Below are 22,464 nucleotides of genomic sequence, written 5' to 3' on the forward strand. Positions count from 1 at the left end.
AATCAGTCTGGTGAACCTTTGTTGCACCTCAATGGCAAGTATATCCATTTGGTGATGGACTTTGAAGTCCTTGACTCAGAGTGCACTGTGTGCCCTTGCTACTTTCAGTGCCTCTTCCAAAAGGTGTTCAACATGGAGGAATACTGATTCATCAGCTGAAGGAAGGCACTAGGTGGCAATCAGCAGGAGATTTCCTTGACCTGAAGCCATGAGAGTTCATGGGGTCTGGAGTCAATGTTGTGTATTCCCAGGGCCACTCCTTCCCAAATGTATACTGCTGTGCCATCACCTCTGGTGCATCTATCCTGTCAGTGGGACCTTGGCTGAAATATTTCCACTACGTTTAGAGTGTTGCTGACCCATAGTGGCAAAAGGAAATTTTCCCCATTCATAAGAGTGAACGGTTTGTCAGTGTGTACTTTAGGTTGACTGCTATTTGTTAAAATACACTATTAAGTTAGATTAAGCACAATCTGAATGGGAAAGAGCCCTTATAGATCACGTTTGACATTTCCCTTTAGCTACATTGTGACCTCACTGCAGTGATTGAGGGTCACATGAAAAAATATTTGATAAAAACAGGACTTTCCATTTCCTAATTGATCTCACAATCTAGCCTCCTCGCGCTGTCAAAAATCAATTGCCTTGGAGCTAATTCCAGGCCTTGTTTATTTGAAACAAAATTGCTTTTTTTTAAGTGAACAGAGACAAAAGTGGGATAATAAAAAACAAAACAAGTACTGGAATACACTCAGCAGGTCAGGCAGCAATTGTGGAGAGAGTTAATGTTTCAGGTCGATGAACTGACACAAAGGGGATGATAGGTTTGTCATAATTCTTAAGAACAGAAGAAATAGGAGCAGGAGTAGGTCATAGGGCCCCTCGAGCCTGCTCCGCCATTTAATATGATCATGGCTGATCCGATCATGGACTCAGCTCCACTTCCCTGCCCATTCCATATAATCCCTTATTCCCTTATCAGTTAAGAAACTGTCTATCTCTGTCTTAAATTTATTCAATGACCCAGCTTCCACAGCTCTTGAGGCAGCGAATTACACAGATTTACAACCCTCCGAGTGAAGAAATTCCTCCTCATCTCAGTTTTAAATGGGCAGCCCCTTATTCTAAGATTATTCCCCCTAGTTCTAGTCTCTCCTATCAGCGGAAACATCCTCTCTGCATCTACCTTGTCAAGCCGCCTCATAATCTTATACGTTTCCAATGAGTAAAGGCCCAACCTATTCAACCTTTCCTCATAAGTCAACCCCCTCATCTCCGGAATCAACCTAGTGAACCTTCTCCGAACTGCCTCCAAAGCAAGTATATCCTTTTCTTAAATATGGAAACCAAAACTGTATGCAGTATTCCAGGTGTGGCCTCACCAATACCCTGTATAACTGTAGCAAGACTTTCCTGCTTTTATACTCCATCATCTTTGCAATAAAGGCCAAGATTCCATTGGCCTTCCTGATCACTTGCTGTACCTGTACTCCCAGGTCCCGCTGTACTGCAGCACTTTGCAATCTTTCTCCATTTAAATAATAACTTGCTTTTCGATTTTTTTCTTCTGTCAAAGTGCATAACTTCACACTTTCCAACATTATACTCCATCTGCCAAATTTTTGCCCACTCACATAGTCTGTCCATGTCCTTTTGCAGGTTTTTGTGTCCTCCTTACACATTGCTTTTCCTCCCATCTTTGTATCGTCAGCAAACTTGACTACGTTACACTCAGTCCCTTCTTCCGAATCATTGAAATTCCTTCTTTTAAATTTAACTTGGAATAAGTAGAAGAGTGTGGATCACAGAGAAGTGGGAGGCAAGTTATTGCCCTGAAATTCCACAGAGTGTCTTCCTAATCATAGCAATGCTCACATTGAGGGTCACCAAGAAGAGGTAAAAGAAGAAAAGGTGAGAGGAAAGTTCTGAATATTTATTCAAAGTGTCTCTTTTATATTCTTCAATGGCCTGGCTCAAAGGTGGTAGAGTTCTGTGTGCAGGTTAGGGACAACTGAATGGCAAGTAAGGGATAATTTTATGAATCTGCACCTTAGACACACAACCTTTGCCTGCTGGGAGCATGTATTTAGAACTCACATGGTTCTCTGTGATTGGAGTGATCCTGTGTTAGCCAAAAAGAAAAATAAGTATTGCGTGCAAAAAGTAGTATCACAATATGACAGTCATAGTGCACAAATAATCTAAAAATCCTTTTGACTGGATACAACAGTTCTTTTAATTTATAAGCACCATCTCTCAAACTTCTGTGACTGTTTATTGTATGGTATCAGAAATTTCGATCCAAGATCAATGACTGAGAATTTCAGATTTATATATTTTGCACCAAAGTAAGATAACCAGTTGTTTAATACTGGTTTGTGGGTGATCAGTTCTACCACATTAGTAAATGCTGGCATGTTGAGGAAAAAATATAGAGCAAATAGAAAATATTGTCCTGGATTCAAGCTATGGACTACCTCAAACACTTAATGGTGCTAATATAAACATGCAGTGTCACTGTTCAAAGTAATTACTGTATTTGATGAGCACCAAGCAATGAGTTTTGAGTAGGATTTTTAAAGGAGAGTTGGACAGGCAGAGTTGATCTAGGGAAGGAATTCCAGAGAATAGGACATGTTCTGCTTTCAATGATGGGGTGAAGTGAGGAGGGATGTGACAAAGGCCAAAATCGGAGGAACTGAAAATTCAGAGGGATATAGCACTGCAAGAGGGTCTGGAGGAAGAGCGGGAGAAGGCCAGGGAGGGATTTAAAATGAAGATGTGCATATTCAATTTGAGGTATTGGGTGATGTGGAGCTAATGTACATCAGCGAGGATGGAGCGGATGAGAACGCTGCACAAGATATGTGAAGTGGAGTTTTGGACAAGTTGGAGTTTATGGAGGGTGGAGAATAGGAGGCCAGCAACAAAAACATTGGAGTAGTCAAGTTCGGAAGTAACAAAGTCTATGAGTTTCAGCAGCAGAGGAGAAATTTGTGAAATAGTCAGAACATTCAAAGGCACTGTTGTATTTTAATCAATCTTCAGTTTGCAATTCAATGAAAACCAGTAAGGTCAGATATGTAAACCACACTTGGCTTTTGCTGGTAGTCGAATAACAACACAGCAGATTCACAACTAGGAAAACATTAGTTTTGCTCTGTCTCCAGAGTGATGCTGTCAAAAATTGATGAGATGACTGTTCTCGATTCCAATAGTTAGAACATTTTACTACAGCGATTTTGTTGAACCCAATAGCAGAAAAGCCCGTTACTTCGGTTCATGGAAGATGTTATCGTGCTGAGCTGTTTGTGTAAAAGATTGATACACATTGGGACACAGGTTGGAACTAAAACCTGGTGCCAATAGTTTGTGAAAACCATCTGTAAAACCAAGGTTTAGAAAAAACAGTTCAATGAGCGAAAAAAAACCCGACAAAAGGTTATAGAGCTGAGCATAGGCGTCACCAATCAAATTATCCATAGCATATTAACACACTTGTGCTTCTGAGCCTATGGAGATGTCTTTTATGTGCTAAGCAACTGGTCAGGATGATGTAATGCTGGTTGTAATGTTAGATTGATAAACCTGGAGTTTTACTGCCTCCCTCAAGACTAAATAACTTGAGTAAAGTCCATGATGGTCTTAGGAAGGAACTGGATAATGGGCAAAACACCTTTTCTTTCCTTTTTAATTTCTATATTCTAACAGTGAAGAATTTAAGTAAAATTATATAAATCTTACCAAAGCATGTTACACAAGCATGAAACTTCCTCATGAATGGGTAGTGAGATTTTTATGCTAGTGTAGACAATATAGCAGTACATACACTACCAAATACATTACACAGCATATGAGCTGGCACTACCCAATACCCAATAGACTACTGACTGTATATACACATTATGCAGTAGACAAACTGACCAGTACTCTAATCAATATATTAACTGCCCATTACACAATATGGTACAGGTTGAACCTCCCTTATACGGAACCCTCGGGACCTGACCTGTTCTGGATAAGGGATTTTTCCGGACGAGGGGTGATCACATTAAATTGGATGGTACAGGCACTGAGCAAGGGGATATCGGAGCTGGCTGGCTTGGGACTGGAAGTACGGCAGAGAGATCATGGGGGGGGGGGGGCGCGGCGGTGGGGGTTGCGGTGGTGGATCGTGGGGTCAGGCCAGCAATTGCGGGAGTTGCCACTGAGGAAGGACTTCATTTTTTTAAATTTGTTCATGGTCAGAGTTCTGCACATGCGCCACCCGGTGGCCGGGAATGGTTCTGGATAAGGGTGTTCTGGATAATGGAGTTCTGGATAAGGGAGGTTCAACCTGTATTTGCATTATATACAATGCTTGATATGCTCAATGGGCTACCCAGAATGTAGGCTATACAATGTATTATCCAGACTGGTTAATATGCAATATTTACACCAAAGATGTTTACTATGGGAGCTAAGTTAATATCAGATTTCTTCCCACTACAAACCTGACGGTGCTTTCTGGATATCTGTTTGGTGAGAGTGAGTGTATTTAGATTCAGACTGTGATTCAGCAAATATACAACTTATTGCTGAAGTTTTATTTATTTTTTAAAGCTGAGTAGAATTCTTACCTTCTGAAGTTACATGTTATTTACAGGCTTGAAGAAGAAATCAAATCTCTTGAAAACCAAGAAGCCCAAATTTCATCTCATGAACAACTGTTGCTGAAAAAACTGAAAACAGCAGAAAGATCTACAGCAGACATAATAAAGGTACAATATTCAAAATTATTTGACTAGTGAATAGTACAAATGTGCTGTTCCTGGAGCATAATACAATTTAGCTTTGGTTTGTAACTGTTATGTTCTGCATAAAGCATTTGTGTTCCTGATTATCACACTACTTTAATACTACAACAAGCACTTGAACATTTTTCCAGAGGGTATGTGTTTTAAAATGTATTTCAAGCAACTTTTATATTTACAGCAACAATGTTTTGAACAGACTGTAGAATTTATAACTTTGTTATTTACATTGGCCAGTTAATGCGCAGAGAAGTTTTAATCTAGCCTATTTAATTAACAGTTGAATGCTTTCAAAGGCAAGCCAGGACTCGTAAATCTGATGCTTAAGCATGGATTGCATGCATGGATTATTTAAAATTATAATTCAAATTAAAATAATTAAACACCCACTAGAACAGGTGGAATTTCTCTTTGATATATTACAAAATGTCAGTTTGGCTCAGCTTGTTACTACTGTCACCTCCAAGTCAGAAGGTTGCGGGGCTAAACACCACTCCAAATTTGAACACATTATCTAGATAGGCACTTCAGCGCAGCACTGAGGGAGTCTTGCTTCGTCACTGGGGCTGTCTTTTGGCTGCGGTGTTAAATTGAAACTCTACTCTGCCTGTTCTACAGCTGACGATGTTAATCTTGTGACAATATTTGATGAAGAACAGAGCGTTCTCTTGGTGTCCTGGTGAACATTACCTAAACAACAGCACCCAATGTAGATTAACTTGACTTTCATCTTATTGCTGTTTGTTGAACCTGTCTGTTTGCAAAATGGTCTCCGCTTTAGCCTACATAACATCAGTGACTGCACTTCTAAGTTATTCATTTTATGTGAAGTGTTTTCAGATGTTTCTGAGACACGATAATCTGCTATATAAATGCAAGTGTTTTACTTTTTACAGATGCTCGATCAATTGGAAAACTTTTTATAACTTGTAAATGAAATGTGTGATAATCAGAATACTCTTACGTTAAATCGGCTCCACTGATGCATTCTCACAATCTGTATAGTCTCAAATATAATCACACTGTCTACAAAACTGATATGTTATGTGTTTTCTCACATCTTGGGAGCCGAGTGTTTCTTGGCTTATTCAACAAGTATTAGGGTTTCAGCGTAACAATTTAAATATATCAGGGAGATATTTTAGTTTTGTACTATTCAGAAGACAACTTAGTCTAACAATTTTGGATTTCAAAAATCTATTACCATCTATTAGTTAAGCCAATTGCAGAGTTTGCTTTAACAATCCAGTCAAAACATCTTTTATGTACATACCGGTAGTATAGTATATCCTATATTTAGTATAGGATTATGATTACTATTTTGCTGTTAGCACATTCAGTTTACAGAAACCATAAAAAATAATCTTATCTGTCTCCTCACAGGCAGCACAGGCTGTGAATGATGAAGGTAAGAAGAAGAACATTAATTTTTTTCATAATCCTTTGCAACAATAACCTCTGATTATTGCATTACATTATTAATACTTTCTGTCAATGTTCATAGACAAGGTGAAGTTTGTATATTCAGAAATTCCTGACCTTCCGAAATCATATCGACCTCGGGACCAACAGAGAACAAGTCCAGACACAGAAACCCAAGATCTGGAACAGCCTAAAGCAGGTACGGGTTCCATGATTAACTATTTGTTCAGTTTCTTCCTAAAGCACTGGGCTAGATTTTCCACGTTTTTTACATGCCCAACACCCACTTAACTTCCATTTTACCGCTGAAATGATGTATAACGCCCATATATTGCCCATTTAGCCACAAAATGGAAACTGAGAGGCATTTTTCGGAAACTTATCACCGAGCGTTACTTTCCCCATGTGCATAACGCCAGGAAAAAATAATATTGCCTGCCCACTTTTTGGGGGCGGAATCAACGGCCATAATATCGCCCAGCGTTACTTTCCGCACAGAATTAACGCCGAGATTCAATAATACTGCCCATCCCCTTTTTTTTGTCATAACGTTCATATTTGCCGAAACTAGCAGCCATGAGATCGCCCAGCGCCACTTTCATCACCTCTCACACACATCACCCACAATATCACTCGCCCAAAAAAACACCCGGAAAAAGTGGAACTAACTGGAACTAATCACAGTGTTATGGATGCCATGTTCTACATCACATGTCACATGCCTTTAAAAGGCTGCTGTGCTTCAACCTCGGGATAGTTCGGATGTACTCTGGAGGTCGTTGGAGTTGATGTGAACATTTGTACAAACAACTTGACCATACTGTGACCGATTGGAATTGAATAGGTGTCTTCATCGGGACATTCCTTGTTTGTGACCAATCGATGGAAAACAGAGAGCTACTGCAATGGGGCCTGTCCTTTCTCACCCTCTCTTGATGACCAATTACATGTTGCAGACTCGAGATGGCCGAAGGTATGCTCCACAACATTATGTGCCCAATGTAAGATGTGCCAGACTGATGAGGAGGACCAGACAATACACCCCCCGCAAGTACAGGGAGAAGCGGTCTTACCTCAACTTGCCTGACACCACCTGCCTTCGGAGACTGCACTTCCATAAAGAGGTTATCACTGAGGTATGCCAGCTCAGAAGGGGAGATCTGCAATCTACCAGCACCATCAGTACTGTACTGTCCGTCGAGGTCAAAGTCACTGTTGTTCTACGCGTCGGGTTCTTTTCAGTTGGCGACATTTGCAGTCTGTCTCAGCATGCCACACATCGCTGCATTAGACATGTCACTGAAGCCCTGTACGCACGCAGGAGGGACTTGATCAGCTTCCCTATCACCAGGAAGGCACAGAGTGAGAGGGTTCTAGGATTCTCCAGAACTGCAAACTTCCTCAAGGTGCAAGGAGCAATAGACTATACGCACATCGCGATGCGGGCACCTTTTCAGATGCAGAGGTTTTCAGGAACCGCAAGGGATTCCACTCCCTGAATGTCCAATTAATTGTCGACCACCAGCAAATTATAATGGCAGTGAATGCTAAATTTCCAGGCAGCATCCATGATGCTCACATCCTGCATGAGAGCGCTGTATCTGACTTGTTTAACAATCAGCAACAAGGTCAATGCTGGATGTTTGGTGACAAAGGATATGGCCTCGCCACCTGGCTGATGACCCCCCTGTGTGACACCCACACCGAAGCTGAGAGGCGATACAACGAGAGCCACTCGCAATATCATGGAGAAAACCATTGGAGTGCTGAAGCAGCGCTTTAGATGCCTGAACCACTCAGGAGGTGAGCTCCAATACCACCCTGAGCAGGTAGCTCAATTCGTGGTGGTGTGCTCCATGCTGCACAACTTGGCTATCAGGAGGGGACAAGAATTGCCTGATGACAGTCCACATCACCAGAGAGAGTAAAAGGAGGATGAGGAGGCGGATGCTGACATAAGCCCAGACAATCAAGCTGATGCTGAAGCCATGCCCCCTCCCTGCTGTAAACCGCATGAAAGGGCCCGTGGTGGCATGATAGCTGCAAGAACCTTACGTCAGGAGCTCATTAATGATCGCTTTGCCTGAAAGAACGTTGGTGTTATTCACAAGGCTGACACACTGCTGAATGTGCAGGTCATACATCAATGGTGGGCATCACCTTGGTGACAGTTAAAGTTTAAGTTGTTTGAAGTTAAGTGTAATTATACCCCTTGATATTAAGGAATCACCAGCGTGTAACAGTGCCAATGCGCAACAAGGTTTTGTTAAATAAAAAACATTTAAACCGAACAGTTGTCTGAAATCATCAGTATTTTTGTAAAAAAAAACCCTCGCGCCCCCCCACCCCGCCCCCCACTTCTCTTCCCCAGCTCTACACCTTGACTCCAAGCCGCCTGGCCGAGGAGCTCCTCAGGCGACGCATCATTGGAGGGGGGGTGATGACGGCCAAACCGCTGCTTGGACGAATACAGGAGAGGATGGTCCCGAGGTGGGAACGTGCTCCGAGCCAGAAGCAAGATGTTGATCCTGGCTCTGATGTGTCATTGGCAATGGGGGTGCATCACCTTGGGGTGCAGAGCGGCTCTCCGGGACCACTGGGAGCCCTGTGCCATCAGTGTTCCTGGCTACCAGTTCCAGGGCCTCCACCATCCCTTCCATGTTATATCTTATTTGTTGGACAAAAACTAGGTGCCAACTATGTCCTTGGTGCTTAGTAGGCTTTTTGCTGCTGGTGAATCTTCTTCATGCCTCCCACAACAGCCAGACAAGCACACACCACAACCACACACACTTTCAGTCCTTCTCAGCTCCCTCTCTCTGTCTCCTCTTCTGCACATGTCATGATGACTCTTGACCTCCTGAATCGCAGGAATCGAGATTCCGTTGCTAAGGATGGTGACACTTTATGACAGAAGGTCAGCGAGATGTAACGTTAACGCCCATTTCATATCGCTCGCAATAACGCCCAATTTCAAAAATGGAGACTAGGTGCTTTGAGAATGAGCGAGAAGCCGGCGATCTGAAAACCCATTTTTACCGCCCACGCCAGAAATAACACCTGTTTTTGGGCGCTATGCATAAAAGTGTAAAATCTAGCCCATTGTCTCTCTGTCAATGACACAAATAATTAAACCACATCTGTGTAGACTTCTGGAAAGTCTTACAGACTTGATGAAGGTAGCTTGCTCCATGCTAGAATCATTGAAAACCTTTTATAAAGTTAAGTCTTGCTTATTATCCTGACAACAATCTCGTGATAATATTGGGTTCAACAGATGAATTCCTCTTCTTATGCCCTCCTTTTTATCTTGGCACTTGGGTGTTGTTTGGTGGTTCCAAAATTTGAAGACTTCCTGGTCATCACACTTTATGCCAAAAGCTCTGGCTCCTGTTCTGTCGACTTGGCTTCCTTCTGTACTTTCAGCTAAATTTTATAATTAACTCAATAACTCAATTGTAGGACCCATCTTATAATGCTGAATATGGTCATTTCTAAAAATGTTGGAAATCTCAGTGGGTCAGGCAGCATCTGTGGAGAGAAAGCAGAGTTAACGTTTCTGACCCCTTGTCAGAACTGATGAAGGGTCATCGACCTGAAACATTAACTCTGCTTTCTCTCCACAGATGCTGCCTGACCTGCTGAGATGTCCAGCATTTTCTGTTTTTACTCTAGATTCCAGCATTCACAGTATTTTGCTTTTGTATGGTAATTTCTGAGTTGCTATGCTACTTTTCACTTATTTGTGCGATTGAGTGATTGGATTTCATAACTTTCCTCCGTGAAAATCTAATGAAAAACGCTCACGAATCTTTCCTTTCAAAAAAAGATTCTAAAGACCTTTTCGAATATTCTTGCTTGTTCTGGTGGCAAGTACATTAGTGCAGCTTCTGATCCTTTGTGTAAATCAGGCCCCAGAAATGCTCTTGGGATTGTAATCAAAAGTAGTTGCATTTATACATTTAAGCGGCCACAACTGAGGCATTTTAAGGTTCATTTTCAAATACCCGATTTAGATCATTTTGATTTTTTGAATTGGCCAGTCCCAATACAACCCCCTGATAGACATTCACAAAGAGATAAAGATGCAGCATATTGCCAATCCACTCCATTATAACTGTGGTGGTACGGGAACCACAATCCACCAGTGTACTGAGAAGGTGACTCCACCAGAGTATCTGCAGTCAGGGCAGAATGGGGCGAATTTAAATTAATCCAATGGCCACATGTGCCAGTGGTGATTCACCTTGGATGCCCGCTAAAGGGGGAGTGTCAAATGCGATGCTGGTAAGTCACTTTAAGTAGAGACCGCCAAGATTTGCTTAAAACATCATCTTGCTGGTGGAATCTGCCCCTTTTTAGGATAAGGCCAATTTAAATTCTGCAGCAGTCAATCTTCTGGGATCTTTTAGGTTATTATAACCAGGCTGCCTGGAAACCGTTGTAGGCCCAACCTCCACCGCTCCATGGTACTGGAAACTGATATCTTGCTATTGTCTGGTATGATCAGTGCTCAGTAAATGGGAGCAGTGGGAAATTCAGTGGATGATACTATCCCACAGGCCTTGCCTCCTGGTTGATTGCCAGGCCTCTGGGGCCAGACAGGTGTTCTGCCCACTCTTACCCCAACACGAAACATGAATTGCCACGTCTTTGGGACAGAGACCCAGGATTACCAAGTCCTGCTTCACTTTCCACCCCCCGCCAGTTGCCACCTGCTGGACTGCCATCCAAGGGGTTCTGTTGGTTTTGAGAAAATTTGGGACCAAAGTTTGCACAGAGGCTCCTGTTTTGTGAGTGTCAAGCAAAACCAGTACGTCTGTGACTGAACCATCACTGCTATTATTTTAATAGGCCATTCCAGTGAAGGTGTTCAATCACAGTTGGTGTAGTTGCAGAGGATGTGATCATTTTCCCTGCCAGTCTTCTGGTAGAAAGCTAATGTGTTTGTGTTATCAGCATTCGTTGGCTGATTAGTTATGGCAGGGAGTTGGGAAATCAGTAACCAAACCTGACAGTAATGAGAATACATATGTTTCTTTGCAAAACAATGTATGATCATTTTGGACTATTGGTAAAAAAAAATTAATAGCTCTTTCATACTCCCAAAGGTTTTATCCAGTGGTAATTGAGTACATAGTTTTTACTAATCTATATAAATATTTTCTTAACAGCTTTGTTTGCTGTGGAAATCAATGTTCAAAAGGATATGAAGACTGGAGAAAGCACCATTCTATCAACTGTACCAGTGATGGTCGATGAAATTAAAAACAAAGGTGTTAAAGTCTATGAAGATGGGGTCAAATCAGTGTATGCTTTGCGCAGTGATGGAGGGCTGGTGCAGAATGGTGTGGATGACATGACTCATGAGGAGGTGGAGGCACTGCTGCAGCAGGCTGGTGAAAAACAAGTCAATGTTTCTGCAGCATGTCATGCACCTGTTTACTCAAGTTCCTATAATAACCTCCACTCTCTTAAAATGTTACTCACTGAGCAGACTGTTTCTGAACCAATGATTCAAGAAAATATGACAAAAAGTGAAGGAATTGTGAGGCATAACCCTGTAATGGCTCAAACCTATGGAAGCAATGACATTGTCGTAAACCAGGAAAGGGATTTACCCACTTTTCCACAACCAACATTTATACCTGCTTCCGTCTCACCATGCTCGGTAACCGGATTCAGATCTCCGAGCTCCACTCAAAGTCAGAGTCAACAAAGTAATGAGTCACCATTAACTGAAAATGAGCTGAATTCAGTACAGGTTCCATGCCATCAACAAAGGGACAACCACCGCGAGGCTGTGTTTATCAATTCGGAGGTTGATCGTGATGGCAGGTGTTCTTCTGCTTCTGAAGAAACAGACATTAAGTTTAACGTTGTCCGTTCCTTGCCTTCTACCACTAACTCTGATGAGACAGTTACAATGGTCTTCATAGGATACCACAATGTAGATGATGAAAATGAAACCAAAAAAGTTTTGGGGTATGAAGGAGCCATCCGAGCCGAACTGGTCATGATCAGCGATGAGGATGATGATGAAGTGGCACCCCATCAAGCAAATAGCCACACTATCCCAATATTTCATCCAGCCCCTCTTTCAACAAGGGATGAGATACATAAAACATCATATGCTGCAATAAATCTAACTGCAGGAGATAGCTCTCTCCCAAAGAAATCTGTTTTAATTTCAGGTCAAGATACAACTATAATTCATTCTCCCTACAAAAATTACTCTGATGGACATATGGATGGAGTTGGAAACTATGATGACCCCTCTGTGTCAGGTACAAAAGATAAACAAAAATGTATTTGCTGTTCTATTATGTGACTATTTAATCAGTTATTCTTGAGGCTGAAGCTTAACCCTGACTTTTCTTGCTGTTACTAATGGATTAATAATGTATCTGACTTGTGACGAATATGTGTCAAGTATTCTCTATGCATAACTGGTTAATATTTTATTGTATTATGTCGCTCACACATTAACATATCCTTTAAGTCTGAAATGACAACTGGTTGCTAGTTACTAGAATTAAGTGGTGTAATTAAATTTTTAATTAGAATTTTTTTTCAATATTTTGATCAGTTGCCAAAATTTAAAAAGTACAGTTTTGAACAGCCAACCTGAAATAACCCCAGAGATATGTAGATTTGGGATACTCTGGGGTGGAAATGTTTGGGTCTGAAATGGGCACAGAGCGACTGCCTCAACCAGGAGGCCTGAGACTTTCCCGAAATTAGGCCACATTAATGTTATTTGGGCGAGCTGCCGGCGCCTATAGTACCTCCCACAGGCAGCTCTCCCATATTATAAACACTAAAGTCGGGCCACTTGCCTCGCCAACAGTGGCCTGAAGGCAGGTCCATTGGGGATGGGGAAAACAGGAAGGGGGGCTGTTTACTTGCCAGCAGTGGCCCTTCGGAGTGTTGGGGAGTCAGGTTGACCATACCTGCTCCTCCTGGCTCCACATCAAACCTAAAAAAAAAATCACTCTTTTTAGTCACTGATCAGGGTAGGCCAATTTCCCTAAGACAAGTGTAAGGCTCCTCATTAGTACATGCAAGGGGCCTAATGCCTGTTTTAGGCGGCAAACCTGGACGTCTGAAAATTAACTGATGAAAAGTCTTTTCAGATGTCATTTGGATGAAGAACTTTGGTCCCTGAAATTGACTGTTATCCATTCTATCCCTGAAAGACGAGTGCAACAAGATCCAATTTCTGTCTTTCTCACTCCTATATACCTACTGCCCCATTCTGCTCATCCCACCTCTCGTGCCAGCCGTGCTTCAGTGGGTAGCATACTCGCCTTTGAAGAAGAAAGTTGTGGGTTCAAGTCCCACTCCAGAGACTTTGAGCACAAAATCTAGGCTGACACTCCAGTGCAGTGCTGAGGGAATGCTGCCCTGTCGGAGGTGCCGTTCTTCAGATGAGATGTTAAACCGAGGCCCCGCCTGTCCTCTCAAGTGGACATAAAAGATCCCATGACACTATTTCAAAAAAGAGCAGGGGCGCTCTCCCGGGTGACCTGGCCAGTATTTATCCCTCAACAAACCTAATTAAAACAGTCAATCTGGTAATTATCACATTGCTGTTTGTGGGAGCTTACTGTGCGCAAATTAACTGCCGTGTTTCCTACTTTGTAACAGTGACTATACTTCATTGGCTGTAAAGTGCTTTGGGACATCCTGAGGTTGTGAAAGGTGCTTTATAAATGCAAGCTCTTTCTTTCTTGGTGCCTATGTTGTTCCAGGGTTCAATCAGCAGGGGGCACAAGGAAGTTGCACACATCTGACTGGTTTTCCTTAGTAGCTCAGTGAATATATTGGACCAAATTTTGCTGAAAAATAATGGCATGTGAATGACGCATGTCGTTATTAATGCGTAAATCAACCAGCAACTTATAAGGAGAAATAGATACCTTGTGAATTGCAAATCACCACAAGCTGTTGGCTGATTTATGCCACTCCATTGTTAGCTTCGCGAAAACGGTATCTCGCACTTAACCTCCCTGTAATTTTCATGAAGTTGCTGCATTTGCACATTAATTGCCCATTAAACGCGCCAAAGAAAGTGAAGTCTAGTAATTAATAGCATAAGTACCCTTTTAACAACGTGATAATCGTTAATGACTGTTAATGAACCTCTCTGGCCCAGGAAGTACATATGATTACATAGGATATACAGCACAGAAACAGGCCGTTTGGCCGAACCAGTCCATGCCAGCGTTTATGCTCCACTTGAGTCTCCTCCTGTCTTTCCTATTATAAATGTGATGTCTCTTTCCTTCAGGTCTTAAATTGCTTTAGGAGATTTTTTAAATGTCCAATTTTTTTTCTTACTTTGCCTTTCTGTCTCTCTCATCTCTCTCTCAATCAAATCTTTCTTTCCCTCTCTTTATTTATCTTTCTGTACCTAATTTGACATTGCATTCTCAGTCTTTCCTGTTTATCTCTGTTTCTTTCTCAATCCTTTAATCTAATTGGTTGAAGAGATACATTGTTGGTCCCATTGTTCACCAAGGTCCCAGCTGCCTTGTTGCCCTCGCTGCACCGTTCTCAGCTCACACTTCCAGCTACTTTGTGGGCAATTTTTTTTTAAACCTAAACATTTACAAATAAGTTTTAACTAACTGAGCATGCCAGAAGCTGCCTCGCTCCAGCAATATCTGGGCCAAGAACTATAGTGTATTGGCCCATTCCATGGCTTGTACTAAGAACATAACAATGTACAGGACCAGATGAGTACATTGCAGTTCATCATGCTTGTCCCAACATTTGAAAAATGCCTTGCACTACTGCATTTTCCAAACCCTCCCAATCATTTTCTCTGCCAAATATCTATCAAGTTCCCTCTTAAATCTGCCAACACGATCCACTTCCAATCATCCTTGATATATATATATCATCAATCTGTATGTGAAGTAGTTAAATCACTTTTCCTCTTCTGACTTTTTAGTCTGAGCCACAATTGGCAAAACTCATTGCATTAACAGTACTGGGAGCTTGTTACTGCTCAGACCTGAAACCAGAAAGGAGTGAAATGAGTGCTCATGCATCTCAACTGCTTGCTACTTTACTGCAGTTTCCAATTTGATAAAGCTAGCTACTTTTTTAATTGCTCTGGTTAGACCTCATTTAGAGTACTGCGTTCATGTCTGGGCATCACATCTCAGGGCGGGATGCAGTGCAGATTCACCAGAATGATGGGCTACAAGGGTTAAATTATGAGGAAAGGTTGCATAGACTAGGCTTGTATTCCCTTGAGTATAGAAGATTAACGGGTGATCTTATGAGGTGTTTAAAGATGATTAAAGGAGTTGATAGGGTAAATAGAGAGAAACTATTTCCTCTAGTGGGAGTGTTTCAAATAAGGGGGCATAACCTTAGTGTTGAGTCGTTCAGGGGTGATGTCAGAAAGCTCTTCTTCATACAAAGGGTAGTGAAAATCTGGAACTCTCTTCTCCCCAAAAAACTGTTGGGACTTGGTTAATTGAAAATGTCAAAACTGAGATTGATAGATTTTTGTCAGGCAAGGGTATTGAGGGTTACGGAACCAGCCATGATCTAATTATCTTACGGAACAGGATCGAGGGGCTGAATGGCCTACTCCTGTTCCTATAACAGTTTCAAATATTGGTTTTATAATAAGTTGATTATTTGTTATCTTCATTCAGTGTTTTACTTTGGAATTCTTCATATTTTAGAAGTTTTTTTGTTTTAAGTACTATTTCAGATAAACTAAGAATGTAATGCAAAATGCATGTAATTATTTCTAGCTTTATATTTTTGTACTTCTAGATCCTGCTATACTCATGTTAGACTGAAATTGTGAACATAATTTGACTAATCTAATCTGCTTGCAAAATTAGCTTCCATGTGTCCATACACTAATCACTTTACTTTGGTTTGTGGAGATCCTATGCTAGCATTCTTTGCTTTTCTAAGAATAAACATTGCTTCATCTAATTCCTTCCTTAATCTTGCTCTCACTTATTGATAGTTATTTAGAAAAATGTTAAACATATTTTCATGGAGATAGGGTTTCTATGAGTATGAAATATCTTGCAATGCTGCCATACCTGCATGAATCTAATACAACACAAATAACTACCGGTATTAACTAATGTACAGTATTATTCATAAGATAATTAGCTGCTTGGAAAATGTTTCTTATTGCTACTATATATGGATTGCTATATTTAAATATACTGACAATCTTTTTTTCTTTGCTACCACTATTTTATAGTGTTCGCTGTATGCTGTCCTTATAATTCAATCATTGACATTTTTTTCAAGGAGCTTCAATTACTGCTGTGGTTTAATTTCTTTGTGAATATCCTATATGAAAGATCAAGGAATAGTTTATTTCAACAGTCACCAAAGAAAGTATCTGCTGATTTTTCATCAATACCTTTTATTTCTATTTTCAATTTAAATATGATCTTAAGATTCATTATTATTATTTTAATCCATTGTACAATATAACCTAGTGTAAAGCACAGCACAAAAAAACATAGACAAATAAAGCCCTGGTTTTTATCTCGAGATGGGAACTGTAGAGAAAGCCAAGGGTTAGTAATAATTAATTGAATATTGAGATCTCACATCTGCAATCTATTTCACAAATCTAGGTCATTGTCATGGCAAGCAGAGGAAAATTGTGGGAAGGACCCCTTTACGTTGTGTGTCCACCACTTCCCTTTCCAACCACACCAGGAATTTCTCAGGCAGTGGGAATGGATGCATCCTGTGTTCAACCCTTCAGGTGGAACATCAGAAAAAGAAGTGGGACTGGCGGGGTGACATCACCTGCCAGTACTATCTCTATTATCCCCAAGTTAATGTAAACCTGGATGAAGTAGGAATACATTACTCATCAGGTCAGCATCCAGGTGGAAGCGAGGCCCACAATAGTTTAAAAGGCTGGTTTCCTCGCAAGAGCTGCCTGCAAAGTGACCAACTGTCTTAAGGATACCATCCTCTTGGGAATTGGGCCAGGTTTGTTTCTTTTTTGCAGCAGCATCATCCTTTTCTGACCCCATTAGCACTTCACCCCAGTGGCAGCCTTGCTTTGCAAAATTTCCTTCCTCCAGGGTGCCACTGCTGGCACAAGCACCTGGCCACTTTATGTAAAATCTCTGACCCCTGGGGAATCCGACAAGGTCTGGGGCCGAGTGAGCATTTGTCAGAGCAGGACCCACCGGTTCTTGGTTCCTTTTGTAAGTGACCATATACAATTTAAGTCGGATTGGAGGTGACCAGCAAAGTATTCTGAAATTAAGCTGGTAGATTTAAAACATTTTATTAATTGCTCTATTTGTATTGTTTTATGAGCCAAGATTAAAATGTGAGCTAAAAATGTTGATCTCTAGGACAAAACTAATTTGTGCTGTCTACACTGATCAAAATCTGAAGTCTGGTTACAAATACAATGATATATATATTCTGCAATGAAAATCACATATTCATGACACTTAATAGCTTAATTTTACTTATTTACATGCACCGACAGAGAGAGCGACAGAGCGACAGAGAGAGCGACAGAGACACAGCTCTCTCTGTCGCTCTGTCTCTCTCTGTGTCTCTCTCTCTCTCTCTCTCTTTCTCTGTCTCTTGTTATTAATGATTGCCCCATATTACACCCAGTGGTGGTGGTGTATTATCCCCGTGTGGGGCCTGTATCTCTGTCGACCTGCCATGAGTCCTGGTGCTACTTCCATGTTGTACACCGAACTTCGCCTCACTCCCTGCAAACCCTGTCTGATATAAACTCTCCCGGTGACAGTCAGTCCTCCCTCAGCCACGGAGGGCCAAGTGGGATCCAATTAACCATCTCCGTACACTGCTTGCCATGTGCCCACACCATAAGACCCTTCCCATCAGTCCCATCTCTTCATCCCCCCCTTGCACAATGTCCCCAAGACCCCATCTCCCCATCTCCCGAACATCACGTTCCAGCATAGCCCTTACTGACACGGGGGGGGGGGGGGGGGGGCGGCGGGAGGGGCTGATGACGCTATTGTGGTGTATGTCACTCTGGGAGGGTTTCTGTTCCGGTGTGGAGACCCTGGTGTAGCTCTGGAGAGCCCTCCCAGGGTGACATGTACCACAGCAGTTTCACCGGCTCCTCTTCTTCCTTGCCAGTATGAACGCTGCCAGAACTGCTTCACTGACACACTGGCACAGGCTTGGAGCAAACTCTGGTCCTCCAGCATTGCAATGGTCTTCCTGGAACATTGTGGGCCACCCCGACCTGTGTGAGAACACCACCGTAGGTCGGGGCTATAAAAAGAGCTGGAGCACCGGGCCCTGGAACATTGTGGGTGAAGGTGCAGCGAATGAGGGTATGGGGCCCAGAAGAACCGAGGGCCCAGGGGCAGCACGGGCCAGCCCACACTGTGCGATATGTGTGTGCACTAGGTCCGTGCAGCAGAGCAGATCTCCAGTCGTCCTGGTTAACCCTTGCCACTGGATAAAAGCCTAGCTCTGTCAAGCCCATGCGGTGGCTGATGTGCAATAGTCACCACACGTTAAAAAAATCCACGCACAGGCATCTTCCACCCCTTCAATTGGAGTTCAGGACTGGAACATCGGGTCCTTCATTGAAACATCTGTGAACTCTTGTGGAAGCAAGTCATCCACGTTCGAGGGGCCGCCTATGATGATTACATGCACCACTATCTCCTATAGATTGTCAGACCAAGATCTTAAAAAATGATATTGGACTCTGTTGCCACATTAATAATATTCCTACTGGTTCCATTACGTACAGCACAGTGTCCTGTGCCAACAGAATGAGAGAATCAATATGCAGGGCATAGGTTACACATTGATCATTCATTTTAGTTCTACTCACCGTACTGCTAACCTTGTTTATTAATAGGACATCAGTAATAACATTATGTTATGGATGTCTAGTTCAAAGAGGCAAGCTTTTCCTGTCAGTAACTGTTCAAGGTAAGGCGTGGTTTTATTTTGGTCTGCTCTGAAATTACATGCCCCGTGATCCATTGTGTTCTGACACTACAATATGCATGGCATCTTACACTGAGCACAATCTTGAATTATATTGCAGTGGTGTGGATGCCAAATGCAAAACTATACTTGTGTAAAGGAGGTAGGTTTACCTTACCTCCACACCCAATCTCTTCCATCCAGCAATGACCATAAAATGTGTACAGATTAGACATGGAGGGGTTCAGCTATAAATTGTACATGGCTTAGATTGGGGTTAATTTTTTTTAAACTCAGACGTCTTTAATTACAGTGGCAAATACGAAACCCTTAAGCATTAATCAACTGCAGTATTGAGAAAAAGTCTGATTCCATTTGAACCACAAAGGCTATTAGGGCAACAAATATAGGAAGCTCTGTATGTGAATGTGTATTGATTTTGTGTAAATTTGTAATTTATCAACTCAATGTACTGCATTGAAACCAAATCTACAAACACAGATTATAGTAACTGACTGCATCTTTAATCCAGTCCAATGTTTAATAATTCAGTTTTTTAAGTATGAGTATTACTTTAGCTTTCCAATATATTCTATTATGATAAAAGTGGATCTTAATACATATTTGCTGCAGGTTATGACATGCTTTTTGCAAAAGCTCTACAACATTCCTTATAGTCTGCAGCTCAATCCCTTTCAAACCAAGCACAGCTTTATATGGAAAATTTTAACCAGCAACACCTGCTGCTTTTATTAAAAGTGAATTAAACTATCACTGAGTAGTGTTTGCACAATGAGCTGTGAAAGTAGCGTTAAGTAGAAACACTTGATGAAATGAACACTATGCAAATATGCTACTTTTTCTTTAATTTACTTTAATTTAGATGTAGAATTCGAGCTCTATTTGCCTACAAAATATGGTCAGTTCCTAATTTAAAAATGAACTTGCAAGGAAGCCATGAGTTCAGTATCATAAGTTGTGAATTAAACTTATAATGGGAGGGTACTACTCACTTGAGCTGACTATGTCATCAAATTGAGAGAAATAAATATCTCTTTTCACAGTAATTTGTGTATAAATGATAGCATGAACATTTTTATAAATTCAATTTATTTGAATTGCCACAAACAATAAATTATCTACTCCCTTTTGAAGATTGCACTTTCCTTTTTGCAGCCAAATGAAAAATATATAACATTAGGATTCTTTAGGATTTTGCAATGCATTAAAAATTATTCTTTATTTTTCTGACTACTTCATTACAACTTCAAATAAATATTATTATAAATATATGATAAAGCTGAGGGATCCTCCAGAATCGAAAGGAATAAACATTTCAGCTGTCTTTCCTGTACTATATTCACCTTTATTATTTGGTTACTGGATCAGCAAAAGCAGAATGTAGAAATTAGCTTCAATCACTTCCTCCAAATCCCCACTACCCACCCACTCACCACTAATACCAAAAAGATCCAAGATGATGCACTGACAACAGTTTTATATATTTAAAAAAAAATCTGTTGCATTGAAAACATTTAGAAATTTTGAATGCATATTCAAAATAGCATTAAACAATATAGTGTAAATAAGGAACAGTCAATGGTTTGGCTTGATAGGGTGGAAGACATTTGTATTATATTCTATACTTTGTGTCGTACTGTGGTTACTGGCTGTTTACTTGCAATTAACAGTTCATCTCAGTGACATTTAGATTGTAGATTCTGTTTCATCCTTCTCAATTTGTGAAGTATGCTACGGTTGATAAGTATTTTATTCCATTTGATCGACAAAGCCAATTATTGCACTTCAGTGATGGAAACCCATGTTGCTGGACAACTCGTTTGGCTTCCTTTCCCTTTCAGTACCATTTTAATGAAGATGTCAAAGATTTCTTTATTGTAACTGTGCAGTATGATGATTATAGCTAGTAACACCTCAAAATCAATATGCAGTATGTGAATTGAAGAACTTACTTACTGAAAATATTTTTGTATTAATAAGAACTTGGAATCGTTTAATTATCTCTGCTGCTACAACAAGGAATTCTGGCCTTCCCTAATCTAATACTCTAATACCTTTACATAACGCGTTTCTGTGCTCTAAATGCATGCTAGCTCTCAATCTTTCTTACAAGCTTTTCACGACTAATTATGTGCTTAAGACATCAACGCATTGTTCTGGTATGTACCTTTCTTCCTATGGCATGTGATTTTAAAATTTTGTGATATTTGAAAATGTCCCAGAAAAATAAGTAACAATATTCATCTTTGTTTCTCCCTTAATCAACAGCCTTGAGAACTAAAATGAGCAGGCTAGGTAAAAAGGTGATGATGTAAAGTGGAGCCTTCCATCCAACAGTAACTTGGCCATTACTTTTACCTGGAGCTCTGGGAGGTAATGTGACCTCTTAAATACAGGACGGACAAGTGGAAATGACCATCCATTGAGTTTGTTGGGCTGCAATCTCCCGATTGTTCAGCTACCACGTATATTCAATCAAAATGTTGTATCCCTTACATTTGTATCGACTATCATTTACCCAAATATAAGTGACATTGCAAGTATCAGATTATTTGTACTCTGTATTATGTAAAAAGCAGTAATTAGTTCAATTAACCATTGCAAAATTGCATTAAATTAGTTTTAATCTTTGAAACTGCCTTTCACTTATGTTCTTAGTTTAAAAGACAATCTTTCATGAGTAATAAAGTACTCTTGCCAAAACTATCTGTACTATGTGTTTATTTCAAATTTGGATGTAAAATAATTGGTGAGCATTTTCACATTGTGTTATTAACAATACATCATTTCTAGATTGTCTCAACATATTTAGCCTTATGATAACCAAATGCATTTGCATTTGGAACTGTGCTCCAAGTCAATAATATACCTTCATATGATTTTTTTCGAATTACAGATGCATTTAGCTTTGATGCTTTAATCCTATCAGCAGTGCATGCTTTGAAGCTTAGGCCTCCTTCACAGCTGATGGAATTTGCAGCCTGATGAAGTAAATGTGTGTTTTGGTGATAAAAGATCAGAACTGGGGGAGTGTGGTGGAAGTAAGCCAAGTTGAATGAATGAAGCACAGAAACTTCTTTGTAGCCCTAATTGGTATTTTGCAGCTTCTTTCCAGATTATAAACATTTTTCTTAATGAGGTGAAATTATCTAACCTCTTTATTTTATCAAAGATTAGAAGTGAAAGCCCAGCAAATCTCTATTATAATCTATTATTTGTTTGCAAAATGACCTTATGACTGAGAAAAAAGCATTGAAAACTTAAAAACAAA

At 40.7% G+C, this 22,464-nt stretch overlaps 1 protein-coding gene across 6 annotated transcripts in view; it reads left to right on the forward strand.

Moving 5' to 3' along the window:
- The window catches only part of LOC139268044 (palmdelphin-like), a 153,874-nt gene extending 132,047 nt beyond the window's left edge, over positions 1-21,827 (forward strand). For all 6 annotated transcript variants that reach the window (XM_070886033.1, XM_070886031.1, XM_070886032.1 and 3 more), the window contains 5 exons: positions 4,646-4,760; positions 6,177-6,201; positions 6,298-6,414; positions 11,390-12,502; positions 21,462-21,827. In XM_070886033.1, the coding sequence (XP_070742134.1) occupies positions 4,646-4,760; positions 6,177-6,201; positions 6,298-6,414; positions 11,390-12,502; positions 21,462-21,508 (1,417 nt within the window). In that variant the 3' untranslated portion in view covers positions 21,509-21,827. The remainder of the gene's footprint in view (positions 1-4,645; positions 4,761-6,176; positions 6,202-6,297; positions 6,415-11,389; positions 12,503-21,461) is intronic.
- The last annotated feature ends 637 nt before the right edge of the window (positions 21,828-22,464 follow it).

The sequence above is a fragment of the Pristiophorus japonicus genome, chromosome 8 (assembly GCF_044704955.1).
Source record: "Pristiophorus japonicus isolate sPriJap1 chromosome 8, sPriJap1.hap1, whole genome shotgun sequence".
In the NCBI taxonomy this organism is placed as follows: Eukaryota; Metazoa; Chordata; class Chondrichthyes; family Pristiophoridae; genus Pristiophorus; species Pristiophorus japonicus.